General features: G+C 68.8%; 1 protein-coding gene across 1 annotated transcript; it reads right to left on the bottom strand.

The window, feature by feature from the left end:
• Positions 1–769: 769 nt before the first annotated feature.
• Positions 770–14,453, bottom strand: MIDN (midnolin). The gene is made up of 8 exons (XM_056337236.1): positions 14,284–14,453; positions 12,286–12,511; positions 11,264–11,351; positions 10,902–10,964; positions 4,949–5,335; positions 4,267–4,399; positions 3,854–4,144; positions 770–1,676 (listed from the first exon to the last, which is right to left on the bottom strand). The coding sequence occupies exons 2-8, from the start codon at positions 12,501–12,503 to the stop codon at positions 1,414–1,416; spliced, it is 1,443 nt and encodes a 480-aa protein (XP_056193211.1). The 5' UTR covers positions 12,504–12,511; positions 14,284–14,453; the 3' UTR covers positions 770–1,413.
• Between the last annotated feature and the right edge of the window lie 563 nt (positions 14,454–15,016).

Here is a 15,016-nt window from a genome sequence, read left to right as displayed (position 1 = left end):
CACGTGTGCACCTGTGCACACACATGTGCATGGTTGGGCACACACGTGTGCACGGCTGTGCTGAGCACATCCACAAGGCCATGTGTACGTGGCTGCTGTAGGGACATCCACAGCCATGTGTGTGCACAGGGGACATGTGTGGCCATGCATGTGCACACATGTAGTGATTACGTGCATAGATGTGCATGGAGATTAATAACTTTAAAAGTGCTGCCCCTGGGAGGACAGGGTGCCTGGCTGCCCCTGCACCACCCCGTCCCACCCCTCCCCCCGACAGCAACAGTAGGCATGGGTGCATCCAGACTGCCCAAATTTATTTCAAAAATAAAAAATAAAATATTAAAGACCAAAAGCCTCGCTCTCCCCCCCACCCCCCCTCCTCAAAACACACAAAAAAAGACTTTTACAGACAAAAAACACATCACATGGGTTCTCTATTTGCACAGATCTCCTGACGAAAAAATCAAAGTTGGACAAGAAAAAGGATTTCTACGGCCTATGCAAGACTATGTCAGTATTGGCTCAGTCGGGTAATTAATGTCTATAAATATTAGCCCCACGGCTTGTGGACAGCCATGACCAAGTACTGGGTTTATTCATTTTTTTTTCTTCTCCTTTAAGTTAAAAAAGAAAATCCAACCAACCAAGAGGTGGGCAGGAAGGAGTCCAGCGACTCAGGAGTTGGTCTCAGCCGCGGAGGGAAGGCGCCATTTCTTTTCCCTCCAAAACCAAAATTAAACCCCCCCCCAAAACAAAGCCCCCCCCCCCCCTCCCCTGCCCCCCCCCCCCCCAGCTGCGGCAGTAGGGCTAGCGGCACCCAGGCACACGCGTGTGTCCCCCCCGCCACCCGGGGGGGGGTCCCAGCCCCACAGCCGAGCAATGCTACATATAGAAGGGAAGGAAAACGAATGGCCCCCAAACCCAGGGGGGCCCCCAGCACCTCTGAAAGAGACTTCATCTCCTCCTGCCTGCACCGGGGGTGGGGGGCAAACACACCAGGCTGGGGGGCCAGAGCCCACCACACTGCATCCCTCTTCACAGCAAAGCAGCAGCTTTGATATCCCCCAGGAGCCCCACAGGCGCTGGGACCCCCTGCTCCCAGCCAGGGAGGATGCAGGGGAGGGGGGGCCGGCGGCTCCTGCCTGCTCCCCCCTCCCCATATCTCCCCAAACCCATCCAAGCTGGGGAAGGGGGGTGGGTGTGTGAGGCTGCCCTGGCTGACCCCCTGCTGTGAAACACATCCCCCAGCACAGGCAGGGTCAACCCCGAGGCGTCCGGTCACAGGAGATGGCAAATCTAGAGGAGATCTGGCCCATGACAACAGAAATGACACCACCACCAGCTGGGGCGGCGGCAGTGGGGGGGGTCTCCCCAGCAGAGTCCGCGGCCCTGGGGCCCCCACCGGGCACGGCTCTATGCTACGACAAACTCCGATTTCATGTCCGCCTTGACCTCTGGCTTCCAAACCGAGTCCTCGAAGTCCAGGTCCAGGCTGCCCTCGCTGGAGACGCTGCTGTTGCTGTTGGTCCGGCTGGACTTGCGGTTGGGCAACCAGTGGTAGGGGGCTCGGGCGTCCCGGCGAGCCTTCCTGCGCAGCCGCTTCTGCTGCATCAATAGCTGCAGCCGCTCCACCTTGCAGCGCGTCGCCCGGTTCTCCGTCTGCCGCAAGCGGTCGCCTGCAACGGCAAAAATGGGGGGGGGGGAGGTCATGGGGGGCCGCCAGCACGGGTGCACAGACACCCCCCAAAGCAGGATCCCCAGCAGCCTGGGGGACTGCCGGCACCCAGCTGGTCCCCACTGGGGACAAGCTCCCGTGCTGTGGGGCTGTGCCAACGTGGGGGTATTTTCCACGGCGCCAGCCCAGCCGCCCCCTCCACCGCAGCACCGCAGCCGGCGCGGGCCTGGCCCTGCTGCAGCATGTGGGAGGAGGAACAAGCGAAGCTCCAGACGTGGGCTCCGGCGCTGGGGAAAGAGGAAAAAAGGGATCCCGCTCCAGAACAAACTTGGCCAGGAGAGCAGCTGTGGTGGGAGAGGGTGGGGGGATGCTGGGAGGGGAGCGTCGGGACACAGCAAAGGCACACACAGGGGACAGAGCAGCTCTGCTTCCGCCCACCTCGATTTACCCCCACAGGCACCCAGCAAAGCCCCAGTGTGGTCCCACGTCTGAACCTCATGGCACAGCGTGCCCCCCCCGCCCCCTGCTCCAGCTGGCATCATGGGGACCCAGGCTGGTCCCGAGCAATGGGGACAGAGCCCACCATGGCCACCCCAAACGCAGCGGGGCAGCCCTACGGACTGCGAGGGGGAGCACGCACCAGGAACAGAGCAGGGCACAGGGGGATAACCCCCCTGCAAACCCCAAACAAGAACCCCTGGAGGGGGGAGACGGGGTCCTGGCACAGAGCAAAGCCACACAGGCGGCCCTGGTGCAAGTGCCACGGGTGCAGGGCTGGTGGGAGGCCTGGGGGTGGGAGTTTCACACCAGCACAGAAGTGGGCCAAGGGGCTGGGGGTCTCAGGGCAAGCAGACTGAGCCTGGCCAGGGCCTGGGAGGACTTGTCACACCGTGGGGGTGGCAGGTTTCCCCCACCCACACCCCCCCCCCCCCCCCCGAGGTGCAGGTGGCCCCGGAAAGCCCTGGGGTACGGTCAGCCGTGTCAGCACGTCAGGGCCGTGTCACCGAGGGCTGGGAGCCAGCAAAGAGCCACCCCCGGGGGGGGCCCAGACCCACCACCTTGGCCAGGGGAGAAGGAAGATGAAACCCAGAGGGGAGGACGAGCTCCCCCCAGCCACCACTGGCTGTTTCACTTCTTTTCTCTAAGCAAATTGCAGGGGGCGGGGGGGGGGGCCAGGGTGGGCACCCCCGGATGCCTTCCGGCCTCAGGGCGTGCAGGTGTGCTCCCCGCAACTGCCTGGGGGGACACAGGAGCCACATGCTGTGCCCTGGCAGGGGGGCACCCCCCCCCCAACCAACCCCCCCCCCCCTCGAACCCAGCCTGGGATGGGGGGTTTGCACACATGGAGGGGGGTGAGCAGCCAGAGCCCAGGGGTGGCATCGTGTGTCCCCCCACCCCCTGCAGCAGGGAAAGGCCCAGGGCTCTTGGGGGAGGGGGGACACCGCAGGTGCTGGTGCCCCCCAGATCAACGGACCCCCCCCAAGTCTCTGCAGGTTTTGTGGCTGACAGAGTGGCTGGAGCAGGGCAGGGCAGGCGGGGGGGACCCCTCCAGGTCCCCAGGGATGCTGGGTGACCCCTTCCCCTGCAGGGTCAGGCAGGCGGGAAACTCCCCCCCCACCCCCTGCAGACAGGCAGGGCCCCCACCCTGACAGACACCTGTCAATCATTCAGTCCACTCCCAGCCGGGGGGAGGGGTGGGCAGGGGCTCTGCCACAGCCCCCTCCCAGGGCCCCTGGCCCCATCCTGCCTGCCAGCCCCCTCTGCCACAGGCAGGAGGGGGGCTGAGCCCTGGGGTGCCCCCAGCCCCTCCAGCACACCCAGCTGTGCCGGGAGCAGCAGGAGGCTGGTCTGTTAGAGGAGAAAAAATTCCCAGTATCAAACCCAAAGGTTTAAGCGAATCCAGCACTGGGCTCCGCAGGGCTGTCACGGGGAGCAATCCTGCGCAAACAGGGTGTCAGCTCCAACCTGGGGGGCTGCAGGGGCTCCCCACCCCCTCCCATGGGACCGACCCATGGGTGCCAAACCCCAACACCGGCAAGCTCCCACCGCAGAGCCCTGGCACTGGGCACTGCCACAGCGCGCGGGTGGTGGGGCTGGTCAGGGCGACCCCGGCACGCAGCAGGCCCCGGGGGCCGGCACAGCCCCCTCCCACGCGAGGCACAGATGCCACAGGCTTACCGCTGGGCTTGCACATCCGGATCTGGCTTTGGCACTGGACGACGGGGTGCAGGGGGGGGGAGGCTGCGGCCGCGGGCAGCGGCTCTGAGGTAGTTTTGGTGGCGAGGTCTGGGGAGGCGGGGGGCGAGGAGGAGGAGGAGAACTGCGTCTGGCAGCGGAGCTGTGTCAGGGACTGGGGCATGCCCTGGTAGTGTCGCGTGGCGCTGAGGAGGTCGTTCAGGATCTGCAGAATGGTGCCGATGTCCCGCCGCGGCCGCCCACTGCTGTCCTGGCAGTTGGGGTGCAAAGTGCCTGTGGGAGGGCAGAGGTGGGTGTGAGATGAGCGGCTTGGAGACCCCCATCCCCCTCCACATCCCCCCCCCCGCCCCCAACTGCCTCCACCGCAGCCCTCAGGGTGGCACAGCATCACGTACCGGAGAAGGTCCCTGAGAAGACCCCAGGCGCGTGGTTGACGAAGCTCTCGATGACCGCACCGGGTTTGCGGGATCGGGCCGTGGGGGCAGGGCTGCTGCCCGGGGAGCTGCTGCTGCGGGTGCTGCAGTCCACCTGGATGGGTGGGAGAGATGCAGGGTCAGCCTCCAGGCAGGAGACCCAGGCATGCCAGGGCACCGGGGAGGGGGGGGGCAACGCAGCCACCTGGGTCACGTCAGGAGACCCCTGCAGCAGCCCCAGGCAGGGAGCAGAGTCCAGCAGACACCCCCAGCCCCAGTTTTACTGGGACACAAAAAACTATGGCCGTCCCACTCCTCTGTGCACTGGTGTCCCCAGCTCTGGGGGTCCTGATAGTCACCCCCCACCCCAGGCCAACAGTGCTGTGCTAACAGGGAAGCAGCAGCAGAGTGCTGGCAGCATGCAGGGCTGCAGGGACAGGCAAGGTCTGAAGATGAGCAGAGTAAGGGCCTACATTACACCCTGTCCCCCAGCCCCTCCCCAGGACCTGGGGGCATTTTGCAAACTGGGCAGGGGAACACCCTCGTTCCACACATGGGGCAACTGAGGCAGGGAAGGGCATTACCACAGCAGGGCTGGGAAGCGCACAGCCTTGCTCCCCCGCCCCAAAGGTGCCAGGAGCACCCCCCTCCCAGGTTGACTCACCTCTGAGCAGGAGGAGACCACGCTGCTGTTCACTGTCTGCGTGCTGGCCCCGTGCGACCGGAACATCCCAGCGGTGACGGGAGTGGGGTGGGGGGCATTACAGTACATGGGGGGGGCTGGCGCAGTGGGCGCAGGGCTGGGGGCCGGGCTCTGCTGGCACGTGGGCACCACAGGGATGCGGGCAAAGCCGGAGCCGGTACCACCATGCAGCGTCCGGCAGTGGGGGCTGGCGGCGGCCCCCGCCTCGCCCCGGCTGGCGATGACATGCCGGTGCTGGAGCTGCCCGCTGCTCTGCTGAGCTGCCAGCTGGAGCTGCACGAACATCATATGGTCACCCACACGCAGTGCCAGGGTCAGCGGGGACCGTCCCGACAAGAAGTCGTTGACCTGGGGAGAGAAGGACCCCCCTGTCAGCCCTGGCACACGGCAAGCCCACCACGTGGAGCCCCCCCCAGTGCTAAGCAGGGAGATGTCCGTTGGCCCCACCGGTCTTGCCAGGGGCACACAGCCATAGGAATGGGTCATTAGGGCAAGGAAAGGGCAACCCCCTCCCCAGAGCCCTTGCCCAGGCCCTTGGCCGTGCCAGCCTGGCAGGCAGGCAAGCCCAGCCATCGTCCCCGCGTGACCCCAGCCTGGTGCCAGCTCCATCAGCTGACGGCGCCAGGGGGTTATTTTTCTCTCTCCTGCCCTTTACCTCCCAGCACAGAATGAGCATGCCCGCTTGCCTGCCCCTCCCCCAGCAGTGAACCCGGCACAGCCAGGGTGCCCCCGCCAGCACCCGGTGGGCAGGGCAGGCAGGGGCCACAGCCGGCTGCGCAGCTGCACAGCTGCCAGCACCGCTCCTCTGGCCAGCCCAGCACCAGCAAGGAGGGGGCGTCCCATCCCCCCCGCCCCCAGCACAGGGAGTATGCTCCAGTGCCAGGAAGATGGGGAGGGGGCAGGTGAGGACATGCCGGGTCCCACTGCCATGACTTGGGGCTATGAGGCAGGAAAGGGCAGTCCACGTCCTGTGCAAACCCCTCCCCCCCCCCCCCCCCCGCCCCAATGCAGCCGGGGGCGGGGGGGGGCCTACAGAGTGGCTGCACAGGCAGAATTTGCCCCTGCCCACCCCGGAGGGCTCTGTCACAGGCAGGTGATGGAGCAGCTGCAGCACAGAGACAGAGCAGAGGCCAGACCCTGCCCAGGTCACAGCTGTGGATGGATGGATGGATGGATGGGGGGGCCCAATCCCCATCATCTGCTGCCCCCCAGCACACTGTGCTCCCCCCCCCCCCCAACTAAATCACTTGACATCTGTTCCAAGAAACAGGGGACCACCCCCCCACCCCCCCCCCCCGCCCTCACATTCCGGGGGGTCTGGGGCAGCTGTGAGCCCCCCCACCATGGTGATCCCAGTCTGTGCTGCTGGGGGGGGGGCGTTGTGCCTCTCACCCAGCCAGCTGAGGGGCGCGGGCTCACACACAGGCAGGGCTGTGGGCAGGACACCAGGTCACAGCTAATGGGGATGACGCCACCACCGCCACCCCCCCCAGCCGAGCTATTCTAGGGCACAGCAAGGACTGGCTTTCCCAGCCCGTCACGTGCAGCGCTGTGCACGGCTGCTGGCAGACGTCACCCTCCCACACCCCCACCAGCACCTTCGGGACGCAACCGTCACCCGGAGGACAAGGTGAGGTGTCCCAAGCAGAGCCCACGGAGCTGTGCTCCCCCCCCCCACCATTACCCCCCTGGCCCACACCCCCTCCTCCCAGGTAGGAGCTGGCACTTCTGCAGAGCACAGCCCCCCATCCCACTCTGGGCTCCCCCAGCCCCGTCCTGGCTCCCCCACGCCCCGTTCCAGCGGAGGCCGGTTCTGAGAAGCCGTGGGAAAAGCAGCTTTAAAAATACCAGCAGCAAAGCCCCGAGCATGTCAGGCGGAGGCTGCAGAGGAAGAGGTGGGCGTGAAGGAGACACTGCAGCTCTGGACACGGAGGTTACGGGGTGAGGGGGCGGGAGAGGATGGCAGGCATGCACACGGGCACGCATGCACACACGCATGTGCATGCACACAGCACCTGGCCACAGGAAAGCTTCACCCCAGCCCCCATCCTGCCCCACGGCTCAGACTCTGCCTCGGTTTCCCTGCCCGCAGAAGCCACGGATGGAGACGTAACCAGCTGGCAGCTCCACCCCCCCCACGAATGCAGTAACCCCCCCATCCCCACCGCTCAGTCACGACTACCCCAGCTCCAGCCACAACAGCCCCTCTGGCATCACCGACGCAGCCACCTGGGCTCCTGCTCCCAGCAGGCAGCAGCGCCAGGACAGGCAGCAGCTGCCCAGAGCCCCAGGAGCACCCCAGCCCCAGCCCCACCCCCACCGGGACCCCACAGACCAGGTCCTGACACCGCTCTCCCCCAGCCAGCGTGCCTGGGGAAGGGGACCGGCCCCCTCCTGCCACCCAGCAACATGCCTGGGACAGGCAGGGGGGCTCCCATCCTTTCCCCCACCAAGACTCAGAGCAGGTTCTTTTCACAGCCCTCCCTCACCTGGGCGGGGGTGGGTGGTGTAATTGGGGCAGGAACACCCACACCAGCCCTTGCGACCCTCCACCAACCCCGGCATCCCTCGCTCTGCCCGGGGGAGCACCGTGCAACTCCCCAGGGCCCCCTGACGTCAGCCTGCACCCCAAATCGCCTCCCTGCTCCATCTGACTCACACCTGCCTGTGCCCTGCCTGACCCCTCGCCAGCACTGCGAGAACCCAGAGCACCCCAAACCCACGAGAACCCAGAGCACCCCAAACCCACACTGCTGGGTGCTTCCCAGCCACGCCAGTAACAACCCCTTTCTCCCTAGGCATGGGGGTCCCACAGTGCCCTGCCCCCCCCAGAGGCTTGGTCCCCGGGGTGCCCCGGGCAGGGCGGCTGGGCTGGCAGCAGCACAGCTCTGGGGCTCCCAGCACCCGCCCCCACGCCGCTGCCAACCCCCACCACCACCCCCCGGCAAAACCGGGCCGCTCCAATGCAAACATGTCCCACCCAGCCGCCTGCTCGGCCGCCCACAACCGCCTGGGGAGGACCCCGTCCCTCCCAGCTGGCTCTGCCACGGGGGCCAGGACAGCCTGACCAAGGGGTCCAGGGCCACCGCGTGCCCTCAAGCCCCCGTGCCTGGTGGTCTCCCGGGACCCTGCCAAACCCTGGGAGGGGACCCGGCTGCACTGTGCCGGGCTCAAAGCCCACAGGGACAGGGCAAGTGGCTCCCGGCTGCTTCTCAGAAAGGCCGATGACTCAGAGAACACCGCATTCCCACCTCCCTCCGCCGCCTGGCCCCGCGTCACCCCAGTCCCCAGCCCCAGACACCCCCAGGCTGCTGGGGAGCAGCCCCTGCCCTCAGCAGGGTGGGCAGCACCCCCACAGAACCGCAGGGAAACTGGCAGAGCCAGCAGGGATTAACAAGCCCAGAGCAAGGATGGGGGAGGGGGGGGAGACAGGAAACAGCCCCCCCCCCCCCCCCCGGCTGTCCAGCCGGGCACAGCTGTGGCCAGCAGCTGGGTCCACCACCCAACCCCTGCCCGGGGTTTTTTCCATGCCAAGGAGGGCAGAGGGCCAGAGCCCCTCAGCCACATTCCTCTGGCCCCGGTAGAGCTGGGCAGGATGCGTCCCTGTCCCGTCTCCCGGTGCTCTGCGATGGGGCGGAAGGGGCTGGGGGCAGGAAGAGCTGATGCCGCAGGATCAGGCCCCAGCTGCCCGCCCCGGGGCCGTGGGCACGGCTCCCTGGAAAGCGGGGGCAGCCTGAGCGTGCCCAGCGGAAGGAAGCACAGCAAGCCCTTCCAGGAAGACCCCGTGCCGCTCGGCCGGGCCACAGCGTCACCTCCTGCCTGGCAGCCACTTCCCCAAAGGTACCTGGGTGGGGAGGGGGTGGCAGCGCCCCAGCCCCCCCGCCGCCCCCAGAGGAAGTCGGTGCAGCTCTCCCTGCGCTGCCGGAGGATGCGTGACGCAGGCAGAGCCGAGCAAAGCATGAATGAGAGGAGTGGTTTCCTGCCCCCCCCCCCCCTCCCCCCCTCCGCCCCCCCAGGTGCTGGCGGTTCCTCCTGCACAGCTCTGGCTTCCTGAATCACCGACCTGGGAGGAATCTGCAGCGGGCAGGGAGGTGCTGAGCTGCTGCCCACAGCCAGCACCACCCGCCTGCCGCAGCACACCCGGGCTGCCAGACCCCTGCCCACCCGGCAGAGCCTCCAGGGGAAAACCAGGCAGCGCAGGGCGGGGGGGGCTACCAGACCGTAGCCCACACATCTCTCCCCCACCCCTGCTGTGCTGGGCCAGGAGGGACCACTGCTGCCTGCCTGATGGGAGCCATGCTGGCTGTTACAAGCCCCCCCAGATGCAGGGGGTACCCCAAACCCCCCTGCTCTGGGCAGCTCCATGGGTTCCCTGGCCCTGCTGCTCCCCAGTCCATCACACATCACTGCCCACCCCAGCAGGGAACCACACAGCTCCCGCCAGAAACGGCTGCAGCCCTAAAGCCAGGACACACACCAGGACCCCCAGGCTGGGCTGCCAGAACCAGCCCCCTCCCACAGCTCTGCACCCCAGCTGGGACTGCCAGCACCCCGCGAGCAGACTGGGCTCCGCAGGGACAGCCTGTGGCACAGGACTCCTGGTGCAAGCTCAACCCCTTGGTCCACACAGGGTTAAACCAGCTGCCAAAGTCAAGGTCACCCTGGGCACCGCTGATGGAGGTCCCTTTGAGGGGGCCAGCCCTGGCCCTTGCCACATCCCCACACAGAGGGCACAGCCGTGCCCCCACCAAGCCCCCCACCCGGTCCAGCTCTGGCTGAGCCCATGGCACAGCACCGCGCTCAGCCCCCTCCTCCACATTCAGTGAGACAGGTTAAAAAAAAACAAAAACCAAAACACCCGCCACCTTTAAAAAAAAAAAGCTGCACCACTGGCCAGAAAGGAAGGAAAGCATTTAACAGCAATAATAAAGAGACTGAAAACAAAGAAGCCAGGGCCTGCGCGGCTGGGGGTAAATTCCACCTTCGCGGCAGGCAGCCGGTGGCTGCGCGCGCACCCGCAGCAGCTCACCCAACGCTGGGAACGCTTCCTCCCGCGCCGCAGGCGGAGGGACCCCCCACCCACGCCACCTCCCACACCGCAGGCCACCCCACCAGCCGCCAAGAAACTTCACAGTTATTCTAAACACGGCCCCCACCAGCGCCACCCCCTACGCCCCCTCCTTGGCACCCGGCACACAAGGCCACGGAGCAGGCACACGAGTGCCAGAACACCCAGGCATGGCCAACACCCCCCGCCCTGCAAGGACGGCTCCAAGGAGAGGGGGAAGAACCCTCTGGGTGCTGGGAGAAGCTGGGCTCTGCAGCCCCACAAGCCCCCAGGGTAGCCCAGTGGTCCCACAAGCCCCCTGCAACGCAGGGCACCAGCCACGAGGCAGGTGGGCAGCCCTGCCTCTGTACTGGGGGGCAGACAACTTGGGGGGGGGGGAGGGGGGGCAGCTGCAACCCCACAAGCCCCCTGCAACGTACAGCACCAGCCACGAGGCAGGTGGGCAGCCCTGCCTCCGCACTGGGGGGCAGACAGCTGGGGGGGTGGGGGGGCTGCAGCCCCACACCCCCTGGGCGGCCCAGCTCTGCCACCGACCTGCTGCGTGACCTTGAGTGAGTCACTTCACCTCCCAGCGCCTCTGCCCTCCCCGGCTCCCGGCGTGTTTGGGCTGCGAGCGCTGCAGCGTGGGACCTCCCTGCGCTCGGCGCTGCACAGGATGACGGCGCCTGCCCCGGGCACCACCCTCAGCGCTCCCAACCCTTTCTGAAGGGGAAACCTAAACGAAGCACTAAACACCAGAGCCTTTTGGGGAGGGGAAGGAGTCAGGTCAATGCAGCGCCCACCCCCCCACCGCCTCGCCTCGCTTCCTTTGTCTCTATCTCAGTGCCCCAGCATCAAGCCTCTCACCTGAGTTTCAGTTAAGCTTTCCAGAGCTTGCATCACCGACTGTTCCGGCCTGGATGCCTGGGACTGGGGAAAAAAAAAAAAAAAAAAAAAGGAGGGGGGGTGGAAATTAACATTACAAATGCAGAGAAGGAGGGGGCGTCTGTGCAGCAGGAGGGGAGGGATGAATGTCACTTCCACTATTTCTACACAAGCCCCGAGAAAGCTACGAAATACTAAACCCACTGCCGTGGCCAGCCCGGCGCTGCCTACCTGCGAGGGCTGGGGCAGCAGAGCCACAGGGCTGCCAGCACATCCTCGCCCGGGGCTTTAATAATAGATGGGAACGAGTGGGAGGGAGGGAGCAGCAGGAAAAGGCCGCTTACCATCAAACCGGCCTCCACGGTGGGCACCAGCGTCAGCTTGCTTCCTTCCACGACCCCCAGGTCCTGCAGTTTTCCAGAGCTGAGCCGGCTGTGGGGGGGAGGAGACGGATACAAGTGAGGTCGGCGCTGCCTCAGCCGGCTCCGTGCACCGACGGGGGGGGGGCGCACAGGACGGGGGGACCCCAGCTGCGAGCCTGGCTGCTACCAGGGGACCAAGCTCCCACCCCCGACAGGCAGGGGGGGGGGACCCAGCACCGCACCAGTTCTGCTGCCTCTTTCCCCAGCTGCCCCCTGTGGCCGAGGGAGGGGGGCACAGCACACACGGTGCCGGGGGCGCACACGGTGCAAACGGGGCCCAGGGGCATCGCAGCCATCGGCAGAGCCGGTCAGGGACGGCGCGGGGGGGCCGCAGGGAAACCTGCCCCGGGAGGTGGGAAAGGAGCCGGAGGCAGAGTAGGGCGGGGGGGGGTGGCACGGTGGGGCGGTCCCCCCCACCCCCGGGGGCGCCGGCAGATGCATGCCCCCCGCCATCCCTTCCCCGATCCGGGTGGGACTCTCCAAGTTCCCGCAGGCCGGGGCTGAGCGGCCCCACAACCCCCCCGGACCGGGCCCCCGGCAGACAAAGGGCCCCCCCCCCCCCCCCCGCGCTGGGGGCTCCGGGGGGGCCGAGCCGCGCCGCCGCCGAAGTTGAGCCCAGAACAAAGGGCAGGGCCCCCGCGGGGCACGGCCGGCGCCCGCCGCCCACAAAGGAGCCCGGCAAGGGCCGGGCGAGGGGGCGGCGGCCGCGCTCCGGTCCCCGGCCCAGAGCCGCCCTCCCTCCGCCCCGGCCCCCGCTCGCCCCCGCCCGCGGCCCCCCGGGCTCCCCCCCGGCTCTGCCCTCCCGCCCCGTCGAGGAATGGGGCCAGGCAGGGGGAAGGGGGCGGGAGCCTTTGTGCGGTGCCGAGCCCGGTGCGAGGGGGCCGCCCCCGCGGCCGGGGATGGGGCCCCAACGCCCCCCCCCCCCCCCCCCGGGCGAGCCCTACCTCTCTTTGTGCAGCAGAGCCAGCCGCTCCTTGGGCACCTTGAGCCGCTGGGACAGCCGCCGCTTCAGCCCCTCCACCGTCTCCTCGGCGGGCACGGAGAGCTCATAGCGGGTCCCGGTGGTGGTGTTGATGTAGAGGTTCATGGGGGGCTCGTTCGGGACCACCTCGCAGGCGGGAGCCCCGCGGCTGCAGCTCCTGGCGCCGGGCTGCGGGTCCATCCGCCGGCCTGCGGGGGGAGCGGCGGTCGGGGCCGGCGCAGGAACGGGGGGAGGAGGGGGGGCGGGCCGGGAGCGGACAAAGGAGGGAGCGGGGCCCACTCCGCCGGCGGCCGCGGGGACCCCGGTACAGCTTCAAGCGGCCGGGACGAGCCGAAGGAGGGGGGGGGCGGCCGGGGTGGCGATCCCCTGGCAGGGCCCTACGCGGCCCAGGCAAAATAAAATATAAAAAAAATATAACAACGATTAAAAAAAAAAAAACAAAAAAAACCACCCGTTCTCCGCTCGCTCCGGCGGCTGCTGGCGGGGCCGCGGGGAGGCGGCGCTGCCTGCGGGAGGGGGGCGGTGGAAGCGGCGCTGCCTGCGCTGCCCGCCCTGCTGCTGCCTGCGCCGCCGCCGCCTTTCTTTCTCTCCGCCGCTCGCTCGCGGGGTGCCTGGGGGCGGGGTGCGGGCCCGGGGGCCGCGGCGAGGGGCGGGGAGGCGCCGGGGACGCTTCGCTCCCCCCGTTCCCTGGGGCCGGACCCGCCGAACCGGCCGCCGCCGTCGCCGCGCTCCACCGGGCGGGGGCCGCGCGCGGAGTTACAATGTAGCAACGGCCGCGGGCGGGGCCTCGCCCTCATTCACTCCGGCTCCGCCGGCGGCCGCGGCCAATAGCGACGCGCCGGGCGCCCAGATATCCGCGGAGGCAGCCAATAGATGGCGGGTGCAGGTCCCCACGTGGCCCGGTGGAAGGGCGGCCCGGCCGGATTCCTCCCGCCCACGCGGCCCCGCCCCCGGCGCCCCCCCGGAGCCGTTCGCCATTCATAACCCCGGCGGGCAACAAAGGGCCCGGCAGCGCCGGCCGCCCCGGGAGCCGGTGCGAGGCCCGGGCAGCGCTGGGGGGGGGGTGTGACTGCGGGACATGGGCGGGCTGCGGTGGGGGCGGCCCCCCGCGGCGGGAGGGGAAGTGCCTGCGGGGCCGGAGCCCCCGGAGCCGAGTGACGCGGGGACACCGAGGCGGAAAGGGTGGTGGGGGGGGGGACACACACGCGCGCAGTCACCCGCGGTTGGTCACACGCACTCGCCCGGTCATCCTCCCGGTGACGCCGTTACAGCTACGAGGAACTGCCCCGACGCGGGGCTGCGCCCCCCCAGCACGCTCCTGCCACCCTCGCCCCGGGAACCTCCGACCCAGCACCCCCAGCCCCGGCCCGGGAGGTGGAACGGGGCTCCGGGGCCCGGCAGCGTCGCCGGGGGGGCCGGGGGAGGGGGGCTATGAGTCAGCAAAGCGCGGGCGCCCTCTGCCGGCCCCGCCGCGCCTCCCGCGTCCGGGGAGCCCTTGCGAGGCACCGGGGAGCGCGGCCGCGGAGCGCCCGGGTCCGCTGCCCTCCCGCTCGTACGGAGCGGGGCGACCCCCCCGGCGCGCCGGGGCTGGGGGCTCGGAGCCGCTCCCCAGGACGCGGCGGGGGCTGAGTGGGGCGCAACCCGCTCCCCGGGAGGCCTCGCTCGGGGACCCCGGCAGCCGGGGCGAGGGGAGCCAGCCCCGGTGCTCCGTGCCCCGAGGGCGGACGAAGCCCCGAGTGACCGGGGATACGGAGGGTCCCGGCGGATGGGGAGCGCTCCAGACACCGCGAGCGGCTGGGGTCTGCCGCGTGTCCCCCGGGGAAGCGAGACCACCCGCCCGCTCCTCGAAAACTGAGTGAGCGCAGCCACGGTCCCGTGTCCCGGTTCGTGTCCCGGTCCCGTGTCGTGTCCCCCCCACCTCCCCGGGACCCCCGCGATGGTCTGGCCCGGCCCCACTCACCGAGCCCGGAGCGCTGCCCCGCGGTTCCCCGGCGCGGCTGGAACTCAGTTGCCTCCGGCGGTGGGAAGGGGGAGCGAGACCCCTGAAGGCTCCTGGGGAGGGGGGTGTCGCCGTGCCGTGCCGTGCCCCCTCCCGAGCGCTGCCGCCCGCCCCAGCGCAGCCCTGACGCGGAGCTGCTGGGGAGGTGCCCCAAGTTTTATCCCGCACCGCCCGGGGTGGAGCCTGGCGGGGGCAGGGACCGGCCCCGGCCCCGGCCGCGGCGGGACCCGCAGGTGACGCGGCCGCACCTGCTCCCGAAGGGGGGGGGTCCCGGGGGGGGTCCCGGCCTTTGCCGCCCGGTCCCTTCCCTGGGGGTCCCCGCCCCTGCCCTCCATCCCGGGTCCTTCTCGCGGCGTCCCTGCTCGGCATCCCCCTGCCCCCCCGTCTCAGCCCCCCCTCCCCTCCCCCAGGGGGGGCTTGGCCTCTCCCGGGGTCCCGGCTCTGTCCCTCCGGGGGTCCCGGTCACACGGGGCTGCTGCACCCCGCGGGCAGGCAGGGGGGACCAGCCGGGTGGGGGGGAGGGGGCGGTCTGGACTCCTCTCCCCATCCGGCTGTCGCATCGCTGGGGGTCAAAGTCAGTCTGTGCATGGGGAACCGATGGGCTGAACTCTCCTGGGAAGCTGAGCTTCGGTGGAGACTCTCTGATGTCTAATAGCGAGGTTGGGCTGTCCCTCCCCTAGGGATTCCCTCTGCC

The sequence above is a fragment of the Falco biarmicus genome, chromosome 4, assembly GCF_023638135.1.
Source record: "Falco biarmicus isolate bFalBia1 chromosome 4, bFalBia1.pri, whole genome shotgun sequence".
NCBI classification, from domain to species: domain Eukaryota; kingdom Metazoa; phylum Chordata; class Aves; order Falconiformes; family Falconidae; genus Falco; species Falco biarmicus.
The sequence above is the reverse complement of the archived record's forward strand: the minus strand, read 5'-3'. Positions and strand labels throughout refer to the sequence as shown.